This window comes from Salvia splendens, chromosome 3, assembly GCF_004379255.2.
Source record: "Salvia splendens isolate huo1 chromosome 3, SspV2, whole genome shotgun sequence".
Taxonomy (NCBI): Eukaryota; Viridiplantae; Streptophyta; class Magnoliopsida; order Lamiales; family Lamiaceae; genus Salvia; species Salvia splendens.
This window is the reverse complement of record NC_056034.1, coordinates 7,177,759-7,193,318: the sequence shown is the minus strand read 5'-3', so window position 1 is coordinate 7,193,318 and position 15,560 is coordinate 7,177,759. Positions and strand designations below refer to the sequence as shown.

Genomic DNA, 15,560 nt, shown 5'->3' with positions numbered 1-15,560 from the left:
ATGACCATGGTCTAGAGTGTGGAAGAAACTAAATCAATAGAGTGTATAGGAGTTGGAGTGAATAGAAGGCCAATATTGGTACGTTGGTGCCCCCTTTACTTGATTATATCAAATTAAATACAGATGAGTCTTTGGAAGTTGTGCTTTTGGGGGTGGATTATTCCGCGACGCTACAGGAAGTTGGAAAGGCGAGTTTGCTACCAATATTGGAGTTTGTTCCATTTTGACTATAGAAATTTGGTGTATGTATTATGGGTTACAAGTCGCTAAAATTTTGGACTTTCGGAAGTTGGAGGTAGAGAGTGATAGTTTTGTCGGAGTTTCTATGATTATGGGGCTCCTCAAGGTATCCATATGTTGTCGGGCAATTGTGCACAAGGTACAAGAGTTATTAAAGGATTTTGATTCAGTGGTGGTACAACATGTGCACAGAGAAGGGAATTTTGCTGCTGACTTTGTCACATTATGCTTATAGGTTTCATAGAGGAATGCATCTGTTAGAAACAGTCCCTATGGAGCTTCGTAGTTGGCTGTTGCATGATAGAATAGATGTTTCTTATATTAGGTTGTTTTATTTTGTTTTCAGGCTCTACCTGCATTAGTTACAAAAAAAATGATTTAAAAAAAACTAACAATGACCTAAAAATACCCCCTCCATATGATTTTGTTCTATATTGTTATTTTAAGATCTAGTTTTGCATAGGTCACAACCCTTATTTATGTTATTTAAAAATATTTAATTGAAGTTTTCATCTTAACTAATATTTGCACCATCATATTTAACTTATAGGTTTTATTGTTATTTTTAAGAGAAATATTTAATTGAAGTTTTCATATTAACTAATATTTGCACCATCATATTTAACTTATAGGTTTTATTTTTATTTTTAAGAGATGATACCTTTTACTAACCACACTCTACATTTTGAAAAATAATTGTGTGCGTATTGCAGCAAGATCTGCCCCTCCGTTGCCAACTGCGCTACGCCCCTGCGGGCATTGTGTGCGTATTATTACTACGTATCGTATCGTCCTTGCCCTACAACTATGCAACATAGTGGCAGTCTGGGATAATTATCGTAGTACGACACTTCACAGAAATAGGAAACATTATTTGATCATAATGGGCAAATATTGATGATTTAAGAATAATACTCCCACCGTCCTAATAAAAATAGACAAAATTATAAATGGCATGAGTTTTAATGTTTAATTGGTAAAATAAGATAAATACGAGAAAAATAAGAGGAAAAAAGTTTATGACATAGATGAATATTAAAAATCATTTATGTGCACAGATAATATAAGTAAATGGAAAATCGTGCGAAAGTGTTTACGGTTCACATCAACGCGACATAAACTTGTCTATGCCCAAAAATGCAAGACAAAAAAAAAAATTGGCATGAAATGACTAATCTGCTTACACATCTGACAACTTGAAGCATTCTACTGCAGATAGCATCTGGTCCTCCTCTATCTTTTCCTGATTTTGATATTGAGAATCCAATCTTCTCCTGCTGGTTTAGGAATGGATTTTGGCAGCCGGAGTGGCACCTTGTGCTCCCCTACAGTCAACAATGGAGTCGGTAGGCGCAGATTTTCAGGTTCAATGTGCACCTGAAGCTGTCTCGCTATCTGATTGTTTCCAGAAAATAAATAAATTAGTTAGATCAGTCGTTATTCAATTATTGATCAAAGCATAATCAAAACCACCAATCTAATTTATAACAAGAAAGCACCTTAATCAACAAAAGTTGGGTCATTTCATTGATTTAATTGAAAGATTATAAACAGCCTTTTCACGCCACATACAAATAGGGTCAAGTGAGAAATAAGCCAAGTTCTTTACAAGCACTCAGATAAATAAATAGACAGCTCATATAACAGAAACAATAAGACACTGCATTCAACAAGATGGCAAATGAACATGCGCATTTTAATAGCTACGTGGTGAAAATTTTCATTTTTTGTCCACCACCAGGAAGATTTCAATCAACTTTTTAGCTTACATGTTTAAGATGATTCTATTTATATTTCCTAAGTCAAGGACTCAGGTATACATTTCATTATTGGGTAATAAAACACAGTTAATTCAACAGAGCAAATGGCAGCTCAAATTTGAAAGACATTTTTTTGGCAGCATATCACATTGTCATTTCTTGATTGGATGCAACAGACCAGTTCCTGAACACTTGTTATATCCCCTTACAAAGGCTCCAAAACCGTTTTACTAAATTGAATTTATGCACTTTTACATTACTCCCTCCGTCTGCCGTTAGGAATCCCATTTCTTGGCGGCACGAGTTTTAAGAAATGTTAAGAAAAATGAGTGGAAAAAAGTTAGTGGAATATGAGTCCCACTTGTATATATTAGTTTTAAATGAAATGTGAGTGGAATGAGTTAGAAGAATGTGAAACTGAACCAGGACTCCTATTCGCGGACGGAGGGAGTACATCATAGTATCATAAAGTATAATTCAATAAGATAATTACCAAGACATGCCCTACAAACAATAATTTGAATTCATATGCCATAGCTTAGGCTAATCTCTGAATCTAAATAGCAAAATAGTAAACTCATACCTCAGCCAACACTTCTTCTTTGGTTACTGGTTCACGCAATTCATCTCCTTTCCCCTCTATGATGAACTTCCGTATATTCTGACAGAAAGGGAGGCATAAATGACTTTGCATTTAAGAGAAAATATTGAAGCAGTGTTCCATGATAAATTTAGATAACAACATTTTGAACCATGCACTTCCTAGTTGCTTCTAAAAGCCTATACTTGATATAGGGGACAGAAAACACAAGGCGAGAATTCTTGAAAGAAATAAGAAAGAAAGCTGAATTAAATCACAGTACATGACATAAAACTAATGAATTTCGAATTATAGGTTTATAGGTGTTAAGAGTTAGTTGATTGCTCAGTAATAAAGTCAATAATGAGACAACCATGAACCAATGATTCAATCAATCAACAGAATTTCACTATTTAGTAGTGCAGCATCAAGAGAAATGTCGTAGTAAAAAGCTTCTAATGATTTATAAAGAACCAATAGGACAGAAAAGATCTGATATGATAATATTGAACTAATTTACCGTAGAATTTTAATAAAAAAATAGTTGAGATAGCTATTTTCTGGAAAACTTCTCCAGCATTACATGTAGAAAGAGTAAAGCTTAAAATTTGAACTACTAACCACTCTGGTTTTAGCAAGGCGGTTTGCTGCAGCCACGTACTCTTTAGTCTTTGTTTCATCACTCTTTACAACTACTTTAACCGCTTCAACCTCCTTAGGCTGGTAGATCTGATAGAAGTAATACAGCTCTAAAGGATTACAAACATCATCATAACATTAAATCAGGTAATCTCATGCATCAAATAAACAAGAAATTTTCAAGGCAGTACCAAACTACAAATAGCTCAAAACACATTGAAAAAGCAAAGCACTTAAAGTGGCAACAATGATCACCCGAGGAGACTATTGCCCACTTCCATTTGGTAGCAGAACTTCTCTTAACAATGGACCAGCATAACAAGGTACTCCTACTATGAGCAGTTTTTTAGAATAAGGCCATACCTTTGGATGTAATCTCATCCCAAGCCTGTTTAGATGATATTGATCTCATAACTATATTCCACATTAACTAGCACCGCTTCCTAAACCACCTAAAGGAGCACCTCTTACCTTCCAGTGACTAGTAATTCTGCAATTTTATAAATTCGAACTTCTTTTTGTTCAGCATAAACGACCAAAGTAACAAGTCTTTGTAAAGATCAACAATCAAACATACGAGTTCAGATTGCTAATGAAAATAATCACGAATGTAATCACACAATCAATTACTCCGAGACATTAGTTAAACCTAAGGAAGGAAATACCTTGCGCTGCTCATGAATGAGATGCGCAAACTTGTCGATATTCGGTACAGCGAGCAATTTCGGCATTAAATGATTCCGGAAAAACCCTGGCGCAACCTTGACAGTTTCACCAGCTTTTCCGAGCTTATCAATCGCCTAGATCACCAAAATAAAAAGCATTTAAGGCGTTTTATTGAGGGGGGAAATGAAAAAATAGGGCAAATTTGAGGTGCTAACAGTTGTCAGGATAACTTCCAGCTTCCGATGACGTACGCCTTGAGCGGCGAACAGCAGCGGGTGGTGCATCGTGCTCTTCCGCATCGCATTTCTTCCGTATTGTAGATAAGCCATACTCACCGCCGTATAAGGAAGGGGTTTTTGTAGATGAACGAGGATATCAGGCTCCGAAATGCCGGCGGCAGTGAGCGGCGGCGAGGGTAAGGGCTTTAAGCTTTCATAAGAGGTAATTTAGTAAATATCTATAACTGGGTTTTGTTACTGATACATAATTGCTTTTTTTTATTTATGAAATTAAATTCTATAAGTAGAAAAATTACATCTGTTAAAACGGTTACATTAGATAAAACTTCCGCCGTTAGAGTCCGCACCTTCCGCCGTTAGAGTCCGCACCAGTTTTAAAAATTATTAAAAAAAGTTTGTGAAAAAAATTTAGTGAAGTAAGGATTTGACTTTTATATATTAGTTTTAAATAAAATGTGAGTGAGATGAGTTAATAGAAGGTGAGACTCTATTACCATTTATGGTAAAAGTGAACTGAAACTCTTATTCGCGAACGACTAAAATGGAAAATGGATACTTCTATTTGCGGATAGAGAGAGTATTACTCATATATCAAAGTCTAAGCCAAGAATAAAAGGGCATAGGCCTAAAGAGCTCAACCCGGCCCACTAGCATCCTGATTGATGGACTTTAAACAAGAAAATCCAAGCCGTAAATTCAGTTATCATCTCTCATTAAACCTCAACCAGGCAAAATATAGTCTCACAGCAAGAATTTCGCCATTAGTGAGATATGATTCTTGCACCCTCTTGATTTTTTCACCATTAATGAGATATGGCCTTATGCAGTCCACAGCTACAGAAGTTTTTGCTGAATAAAATCTGCGGCAACTATGGTTTCGACCAGACTTCCAAGAGAAGTAACATCTTAGTAAAGGGAAGAATACTCTGCTCCGCCATCGCAATAGACGCGCCTTCTTCTATTGCAAGCGTGCCGGGGATCAGATGGGGGTCGGCTCAGCTCAAGGGAGCCCGCGAAGAGATGGAGGATGATGCCGTCATTGTTCAGTCTGATGAGCTTGATGGATTCTCCTATGCTGCAGTTTTTGATGGCCATGCCGGATTCTCTTCCGTTCAATTTCTCAAGTATGTTCAAATTATGATGATTTTTTGGCTTATTGTTACTATTTATTGTTACTTAGTTTATAGGTATTAGAGGGCAATGAATCAGTGTGATCTAGTGATTTATTTACATGTGTATTAATTGATCAAACACTATCATATTCCACCTAACTAGAGTTGTGCAGTAATTGGTTTCATTTTTACAACTGAGAGTTAGTAGTTTTCTTGCTGTGTTATGATCGTTGGAATCGATTAAGAGGGCATTTACTATTGCAGATTAGGCTAGATAGATAAAAAATCAATGTAGGTAACTAATAGGTTATTCTGTTGTTTACTAAGATGGATAACTAGAAACCTCGGATATCTTAAGGCCTTGATTATCTCTGAATTTTAAGATAATTCGCTTGGTTCATATAAGGTTAAAAGTATTAGGGTCGAGTGCAGGAATCCTTGCGATGAATATAAAAATACTCACTCATGTATGTTAGTAAGGTCCCCCTATTAGTATAGAGCAGGGGCCATCAAATGGTGTTGTTGTGTGGTGCAGGGAAGAATTATACAAAGAATGTTATGCTGCATTACAAGGAAAAAAGAAATTGTTGAGTGGGAAGGATTTCAAAGCGATCAAGAAGGCACTAGAAGACGCTTTTGAAAGTGCGGATGCCAAACTCTTGAAATGGTAAAGAAACTAGTGCTTCTTTGTATGTGGAGCATAGATTATAAATCTATATATGCAGTCGAAAATATGGATTATACATGGTATGTGATTGTATTGAAGGTTTTATTTTGTAAAGGCTTGAGAAGAGGGGAGAAGAAGACGAGTCTGGTGCCACAGCGACTGTTGTCTTTCTTCGCGATGATGTGCTGTTTGTTTCTCATGTTGGTGACTCATGCTTGGTACGATCATGGAGAAACCAGATCCCTTTTTTCGTTCATTTCTTGTTTTATTCCAGTAGAGGTACTTAAAAATGTGTTTTAGATTCTTCTGATTTATTTAACCAATGCAGGCTCTATCACGATCGGGAAAAGCAGAAGTCTTGACCGATTCTCATAGGCCCTATGGGACCAAGCCAGTCCCACTGCAAGAAATCAGGAGAATCAGAGAGGCCGGTGGTTGGGTGTGTGTTTCTGCTCATTTTCTCTATGCAGAAAACATATGTTGAAAAGGTAATGCTCTATAAGCAACAATCTAATACTAGATGCAATCTTTCCTTGTTTATGCAGATTGTCAATGGAAGGATTTGTGGAGACATCTCTGTATCCCGTGCCTTTGGTGACATACGGTTCAAAACCAAGAAATACGAGTTAGTCCTTATGCCTTTTCCAAAATTTCTGAAGCTCTCACAATATTTTCATTAGCTAACCTTTTCGTTTATCTATTCTTTTTATGGAAGGATGCTGAGGAAGGGAGTCGAGGAAGGACGATGGACTGAAAAATTTGCTTCACGGTAAGCGAAAAGGTCTATTGTTCTTTGCATTAATATGGATAGTTTGAAATAATTAACTGCAAATTTGCTAGTACATTGTCTGTGCAAATCCCTTGAAACTAGTATACTCTAGAATTGGCTGCAGTTCCAAATAATTGTTGTTTCATTTTCTTTGATGCAAGTCTTTGTTATTTTTGTCAGCATACAATTTACTGGGGACTTAGTTACCGCTTCTCCTGATGTTTTCGAGACAGCTCTTGGACCGGATGCTGAGTTTGTAGTATTGGCGTCTGACGGTTTGTGGGATTACATGAGCAGGTGAGAAACAAAGGCCATGCGACCTTTATCTATTTCTATTCATCACTATGGGTTTATTTAGTTTTCTTCTCATTATTTGCAGCTTGGATGTAATAAATTTCATCAGAAATCAGCTTTACAAACATGGAGATGTTCAGGTTAGTTGTGAACCATGGCTGAGTAACTAATGAGTTATGAGGTTCATGAACTAGTTGAAATGATTTTTATCTCCTTTTTTTGGTAGATGGCTTCTGAGGCTCTTGCACAAGTGGCTCTGGTAATTAATAAACCGTGTTAAATTGGATTTGTGAGCTAACATGTTATTGACCCGTGTACAACGAATTTGTATTGCAGGACGGAGGCTCACAAGATAACATCAGCATTATCATTGCTGATCTGAGGTACATATGCACAACCTTGTTCATATTTTTGGTGAATAGGCTGTATATCTCATCTCGTGTGTTGGTGCGAACAGGCGAACAGACTGGCAGAAGCTAAATCTTGGGGTTCAGAAACCCAACATTGCGTTGGAATTGGTTCAAGCTGTAGCTACTATCACTTTCGTTTCACTTGGTATATGGATCTCAACTCAACTTTGATCTCGTGATCAACACGAGATGCAACGACCATGTGTACATAGATGCCATGACAAGTGAAATATTACAACTGCTAGTTTACCTCACCATGGTGCTATGTAGAAATCAGGCCTCATTTATCTGAGCAGCAATCAAGAAAATTGAACAGTCCAATATAGTACTCCAATCATCAGCATCTCTTCCATTCTTGTGTCACCAAGAATTTGGAGGTGGAGTTACCATTACACATTAATTGTGCATTATCATTATTACACACCATCCATGCACTATATATTCTATCTCATAATTATTTCCTCTTGATGCAGATTAAGCAACACATAATTACACCAACATCCTTATTATAGATAGCCTAGAACAACATCAAGATTCAAGTAAAACTCAAAACTCATACCACTCTGATATTATATTGGTATGGATAAAGATAGATAAAGCATTGAAGAATGTCCTTAATGGCCATTAGGAATATTGTTTTATTGTTGAAACCTCATATACTAATTAGCACTACAAAATTAAGGATTTCTAGCGCCACCGCCTCCTTTCTTCCCTCTTGGCTCGTGCTTCGGATTAGGGCCTGCATTGTCGTAATCAAGCACCACATCGAATTCAAGGAGCTTTCTTGAATGTGCATGGACTCCTGCCTGCATAATTTGCAGATCATCTCATCATAAATATAAGCCATAAGCAATATTCTTACTAAACAAAACTATTCTAATTCAAGAGAAACAAATATCTTACCTTTTGAGGAGAGATGAAGGTGTTGGTGGTGCCTATTGCAGTTGCAGAGCACTCAAGGGTTCCTGCAGAAACAAACACAGACATGAGAGAGAAAAAAATTCTGTATCAACAAATTTAGACTTCAAACTAACTAATCACCTGCATTTAACAACATAATCACCAAAACAATACACAAAACAGAGCTCTTCATCATATGATTGATGGCTGCCCTTGAATTTGTAGGATTATCAGGGTTGGGGAGCTGGTTTTATAAGCAAAAAAGTGGTGGTGGTAGTGCACCCCACCCCACAACAGTTGATACCATAATGATGCATTACTCAAAATATAAGTCAACTTCATAAATATGCATGTTTACATCAGTTTTACAATAAACAGTACATAACTAATGCACATTCTCTAGCAAAAACTCTGTTCACACCAACCACTTGCATTTTTTACTTTTCAGTTTCCATTTACTTTTTGCTGCTTATCTTTTTTTCTATGCTTTTTGTGGAAAATAGATCATGTCAAATATCTTCAACTGTTGATATAACATGTTAGATATACTTATATGTTGAATTAATCAACGGTTATGATGAACTTGTGTGATTCTACGGACAGATGTAAGGCTCTGATATTTAAGATTATGGATTGTAGGATAATCCAATTCCCTATTTGGAGCTGACCACTTGGGCTAATACTCCATATATAGTAATAAAAGTCTTCATTCGACCTAAAAAGTTGAGTATGGATGTGGTGTCATTCAAGCTCGGGTCAAATTGCTTCGTCGGTAGATGTGTGACCACACACACCCAACCAAATTGAGCGCAGTCGGATATATTTAGGGCATGCTCAACATCGGAGCACAACATTGAACATGCCGTGCTTACATGGCATTTCCGGTTTTTTCACTTTTTATAAATTGAAATATTAGATTTTAAAAAATTGAAAAATAAATTCAATTCAATGAAACTTTTTATAATGAAACTTTTTAGTAGTATTTTTCATTTATTCATAATCAATCTATTTGATAGTTATAAATAAAGAATTGTAAAATACGAATAGTATAGTGCTCAAGACTGTGGATAGTGTTTAAAGTAACAGTTATAAATGATTGTTGTGTTGATGGTAACTAGTAAATATACGTAAATACAAATATTTGTACTGCTACTACTTCCAAGTATTTTAATTTGATCATAGTTTCATATATTTTAATATTCATTACTAATAATAGTTGTATGAAACAAGTTCTAGCGGATATTCTTATTGGATTTTTTTTTATCCAAAACCCAATTGTTTTTTAGTTAAATTTGCTTATGTGAGAAAAGGAAAAATCAATACAAAATCCAGACCAAATCATGACCATCAGATTGGACAATCTAACGATCAATAATTAAACAAAAACATGGAAGGTCATTATAAAGGAGTTTTAGGTCATACTATAAAATATAGGTTTGAGGTCATATTAAGATCATTTTATATCATCCTTACTATAATGACCTAAAAATAAGCTAACAATAACCTATAAATGTCATCTATATGCTTGGTTTAGTATTTTTGTATTAAGAATGAGTTTGCATAGAACAGAAAATATGTAATAATGATTTCGTGCATGCTAAATCACAGAAGGCCATTTAAAATGGGTGAGTGTTAGTAGAAATTGACTTGTTAAGTGACACAACTCCACCATAATTCCATTGTGCCTCTCATCCTCATATTTCGGGTTTCCTCACAAAAATGAGGGAGACAGAAATGGACAATGACCTACCAATTAAATCAATGTGATTGGAATTTCTTTCCTCGTTATGTTCAGGATTAAGAGGTTCAATCTTTGAGAGCAATAAGTGGCACCACTACCAAAAGGCAGACAAGTCTTTAAGTAATAAATTTTTATTTGATTAATATAATCACTGCAATCATGAGAATTAATGTGTAGTGTTTGATGCAGTAATTACGAGACTATGATTAAGTATAGCATCTGTTTTTCACAACGTTATAAAAGGTTGTCGGGTATCAGGAAAAAAAAGCTGCAGTCTATTACTCGTAGAAATGCGATTATTACTAAATGGGTTTGTCGCAATTATTTGTGTCGCTCTTTAATGCAAACTCTTGTAGTTGTGTCCAAGATATAGATCAAAAAACTTGTTATACGAATGATGTGTGTGTATGAAAATCCGTGTTGTCTGAAAGGATATGGAAGAAGATAGGGTGTTTTGACAGCTGGCATAAACTAGCAATATAGCAATTGATGCAACATGACAATGTCGGAATGGCTGTGACACTGCCAAAATGTGCAGTGAATAGCACTTTTAGTAACTAAATACTGTTGAACCACTAAATTACAGTATTGATCACAACATACTATATAAAATAGTGGTCGATCAACCTCAAAATTACAACAAATTCATAAATAAAACTTGATATTTGGGACCATTCAAGCTTTTTACAAAGTTGAACACAATCATAGGGGGGATATCATCATTTTCAACATACAGATTCTTCTGTATTGCTTTGAGAGATGAGTATAATGTTAAGGGTGCACTCCCTTAACAAGATTCCGGCAACGACGAGCGGTCGACGACGGAAGGATAAAGGTGGACGTCACGGGCTTTCCCCGGGATCAGCTCAACAATACGGAATTGAAATAAAAGCATGAAAATAAAATAGAAGGATAATTGATATTTCTTGATTCAGCGAAATGAATAACAATGTCCACTATTTATAATAGTGGATACTAACTTAATGAGCAAGACAAAAGATACGAAAAAGATATGCACTCCCTAAATATCTAACTAAATAATGCAACTAAATAATAATGCAAGATATGAAAGATATATAAATAATAAACGTATCAACTCCCCCGCGCTTAAAATCCACCTTGTCCTCAAGGTGGGAACCAAGAAGTCGCTACCATCTGATTTTCTGAATCATTTTTCCCAACAATAAGAGAATTTGCAAGAATTCTCCATTATTGTTCAACATTTTCCATTGCAGCCATAGCCATACCAGGATCATGAACCATGTAAGAAAGCTCTCCCTTCAAACCATTGTACTCCAAGTTAGCTCCAACGACAACAAAATCATTAAACGAGTTGTGAAAATAGACCCTCGCATACCCTCGAAGCTTGAACGAGAAACCCTGCTCGTCATCAGTACCCCTCAAAACTCCACTCTCTATTAATGGAATAACATGGATGACATGGATTATCCACAATCTCCCTTCAAATCCATTATCAACAACAACTGCTAAGCCTTGGAATGGCTTCCCTTGTGAAAGGGATGGAGCAATTTTAGAAGCTTTTTGTGGATGATTAGCTTTTCTTCGTGGCCAAGGTGGAGGAAGATATCCATGGGTTCCTCTCTTCTGAACTTCAAGAAAATACTTTTGTGCATTAATTTTTGTTGTTTTCGTCCCAATAGATGCTTCAATCTTCTTCCAATCCCAAGCAAAATATTGCAAGGCACCCCCTCCTGGATCAAATGCACAAGACCCTTGTTTTGCACTCAACTGACTAGGGCAAAGCGACACAGTATTTCCAAGAGAAGTTTCTCCCACTATACTGGTCACTAAAATGCCTTTTGGGGATTTAACCCCTCTTTCTCTCCTCTTCACTTTCTTGTACATATACCCTGTTTCTCTTTGCTGAACGAGTATGCTTTTTCACAAAACTCAACAATCTTAACCTTCGGTTGGCTTTCAGGCAACACAAGCTGCAAGGCCTTGTTCACAGTTTCAGCCATGGCCTTGTATTTTGTGACCACTCCAGAATTGGTGAGATCCAACTCCTGCTCATCACTTTCTTCATCCAATGTTGTTTCACACTTCTGCTTCAAAGACCCTCTATGCAATAGGCATTTGTGACCATCCGTAACTGCACACGACGTGTCGTCGCGTGGAGGGATCAACCAGGCATCGAAGTCGAGTGTCGATGTACGATGACTATACCAACCTTGCTTTGCTCACCAGTATTTTCGACATATGTCCACTTGCAATCCGACCCATTTCCACTAATTTCACTAACTGGCTCCTCCACAATTAACTCTGAAGATGACTCAATATGGCACAAGGTAAATGAACCCTAATAACATTCCACACGTTGGCTAGTAATTTTGGTTTTGGTGTCATTGTAACGACTATGACCAGAATTGAATGATTCATTATTATCATCGGCCAATAACTCCAATGAGCCATACCTGATATCACGGTTGTACGGTGGGGGGCGCTGCATTGGTGGCTGTTGATCGAACACGGGTTCCTGGTATTGATGGTGCTTCTGCCAGTAAGCATCCACTGGCTGCACTTGCTGCTGGCATTGATGGTGTTGATGGTGCTCATGCTCATAGCTATGGAGCTGGAGCAGATCCGTAGGTTGTTCGTGGCAATAGACACCCTGATGGTAGTGATTTGTCGGACCCCAGCATGAAGAGTGTTGCGGTGGTGGATTAGTGAAGGGATCGGTGTAGTACTGCGGCTGACTATAGGGATCCGTGTAGGACGGCGGCTGACTATAGGGATCCGTGTTGGTGAAGGGCGGCTGCAGGGCAGCAGCTGTAACCGGCCAGTAGGATGGCTGCTCATGGTATGCATGCTGCAGCTGCCACGCATCCAATCTCATGTGTAATCTATTGCAGAAAGCAGTTACCCGGTCACATAGGGAAACGATATCCTCGGTGGTGTAACGAGCCATGAGTACGACAATGAAAGCACCAATTGTTAAGGGTGCACTCCCTTAACAAGATTCCGGCAACGACGAGCGGTCGACGACGAAAGGATAAAGGTGGACGTCACGGGCTTTCCCCGGGATCAGCTCCAAGAACAATACGGAATTGAAATAAAAGCGTGAAAATAAAATAGAAGGATAATTGATATTTCTTGATTCATCGAAATGAATAACAATGTCCACTATTTATAATAGTGGATACTAACTTAATGAGTAAGACAAAAGATACGAAAAAGATATGCACTCCCTAAATATCTAACTAAATAATGCAACTAAATAATAATGCAAGATATGAAATATATATAAATAATAAACGTATCATTTAAGCACAAGACACGAATACACTTGCCCTTCGATAAGTAAGACTGAAGAATAAACCTGTACCTTTATGAGCAGAAACGCAAGAGGCAAGTTGAATGATGGGGGGTATAATTTTGAAACTGAACATCTGAAAATGCAAATGGAATATTGTTAAAATGATGAATGTTATGTATATTTGTATGCCACCCAATGCAATTTTAGATGGCATGCCATGTAACAATGCAAGACACGGTCAGATCTGGTTCAAAAAAATGTACTACTCCTACTATATATATAGTGGAAATGAAGAAGAAAAAATAATGGCTCAGACCGAACATAGCACCAAGATGAGATAGAGCGCATCTCACATCACTATCTCTGTAAAGAAGCCCCATTAACACCGAGGTAATGGCAAATGAAAGGTTAATGCATGATCAGTTAGTGACAACAAGAAGTAAAAAGTCTTCTCGCAAGACAGAACTGGATGTATAATTTTTGACCCCGACTCGACACGACCACATGCATGCAAGTAAGTTATCTGAACTGAGTAGGCACCACCTCAAACAGCCATCCTGGCCTACTCAGCGGATTCTTTAATCAAATGGCCATCAGAAGAAGATAAGCATTCGTTTAAAAAAGTCTTTGCTAGACAGAGATTGCAGAATAAGAGAAGCAGCATTATTTCCCAGTGTATCTGCTAGATCTCCAAGGACACTGCTTCCTCATCTTCTCTGATGCTAGAGACACCAAAACACGCATATGCAAACAACTCTCATTATGTAATCACGTTCGAAAAATTAATTTGGGCAAATCCGAGAGTATTATATAAAGCTCTAGTAGCAGCCGGACTTGTGTACTACCTTCATTGGCATTCATGCCTTGAATTAACCACAACAATGAGTATCTTATTTACTTGATCTAATTGCTCAATAATCTCCCGACCAATTTCTTCTCAATAGGGAACCTATGAGCTTAGGCTACTGCTGCAACCTTTACAATGACTTGTGATGTCGTTGACCTAGCCTCACGTGTAGTAGTGTAGAGGAGAGCGTCTGTAACAAGAATGCATGTCTTTGCACAAGTTTATACATCCTCCTTTGCATCCAATGCATTTTTAAGAATCAAACCTTCTAGTTTACAAGCTTCTCCTCACTAGCAATTAAGCTTTCCAGAAAGTGATAACAAGAATGCAGGAAGATTTTGCTGCTGACAAGGTTTCTTCTGCATGTTTGAATCAAAACAACTTGGTCATTATATATATATTCTCTGCAAATTTACACATGTGCGTCCAGTTACAATACCAAGGCACTTACTAATATGAGGGCTGGATCATTGTTAACATAAACACTATTTAGCTCATATAGTACAACTTATGACTTTTGATCAATTAAATCTCATTCAAATTAAATTAGTTATCCGACAATTCTACTTCTGTTGAAAGCAAACTAGAGTTCTAAACTAGATATTAGCACATTGATTTTGATATTAATGGTCATTTTGGGTGTTTTTCCAGATGTCATTACTATCTGCAATTTGGTCAACCCTTCGTCGAACACAAATATCTAACACAAGTACGGCAAAAGAGCAAGATACATTGACCCTACTCTGCGAGAGATTATTATGTCATTTTATAGCATTGGTTGAACCTATTTACTTCATGAATTTAGGTTAACATCTATTTAACCCTTGCCTATTTTAACGAATTTTTCATTTTGTTATTTCGTCACGTTCCTTAAAACAAAGCTTTTTACATAAAAATATTGGAGTAAAAAAAAGTAACAGTTACTATTTGAAAAGCCTAATTAAGAATGCAACAAATAGATTTTTTAAAAAAATACAATTTCAAAAATGTTATAATTATGCTTCCCTAATTGATTCAGTCCTAGACATGCTCATGTCTCTAACATTCTAGATTTTCAAAAGTTGTATATCTAGATCAAGTATAAAAAAAGGTTGTACTCCTATATCTTATAACTTTCTCACAAAGGTATTAATGATTGTATTCCAACTTCACGTAGTTCACTCAATTTAATAACTTTATAGATTTACATAATTTATTTTCGTTCCATTTTAATTTTAATTTTTAGATATTCTTAACTTAAAAACAAAGAGTTAAATGTGCGAGACCCTCATAGTGCGCATCTCAATGTATCTCTCTTCCCCCTCCTCACTGTTGCTGTCACCGTTGTCTCATGTCCCCAGTCGTCTCCTCCTTCCCTCAAAAAGTTAAATTTAACCTTCCCTCTTTCTAAGTAAACACATTAACCAACAAATCTTATAG

General features: G+C 36.8%; 2 protein-coding genes across 2 annotated transcripts; one reads left to right on the top strand and one right to left on the bottom strand.

Annotated features, from left to right (window-relative positions):
- Nucleotides 1-1,242: 1,242 nt before the first annotated feature.
- On the bottom strand, nucleotides 1,243-4,358 carry LOC121793469 (50S ribosomal protein L9-like). The gene is made up of 5 exons (XM_042191481.1): nucleotides 4,101-4,358; nucleotides 3,885-4,019; nucleotides 3,202-3,309; nucleotides 2,584-2,661; nucleotides 1,243-1,635 (listed from the first exon to the last, which is right to left on the bottom strand). The coding sequence occupies exons 1-5, from the start codon at nucleotides 4,212-4,214 to the stop codon at nucleotides 1,474-1,476; spliced, it is 597 nt and encodes a 198-aa protein (XP_042047415.1). The 5' UTR covers nucleotides 4,215-4,358; the 3' UTR covers nucleotides 1,243-1,473.
- A 462-nt stretch (nucleotides 4,359-4,820) lies between these two features.
- Nucleotides 4,821-7,848, top strand: LOC121797140 (protein phosphatase 2C 57-like). The gene is made up of 11 exons (XM_042195876.1): nucleotides 4,821-5,248; nucleotides 5,772-5,903; nucleotides 6,019-6,121; nucleotides 6,232-6,342; nucleotides 6,449-6,528; nucleotides 6,619-6,672; nucleotides 6,853-6,969; nucleotides 7,052-7,106; nucleotides 7,193-7,225; nucleotides 7,303-7,349; nucleotides 7,424-7,848. The coding sequence occupies exons 1-11, from the start codon at nucleotides 4,938-4,940 to the stop codon at nucleotides 7,545-7,547; spliced, it is 1,167 nt and encodes a 388-aa protein (XP_042051810.1). The 5' UTR covers nucleotides 4,821-4,937; the 3' UTR covers nucleotides 7,548-7,848.
- The last annotated feature ends 7,712 nt before the right edge of the window (nucleotides 7,849-15,560 follow it).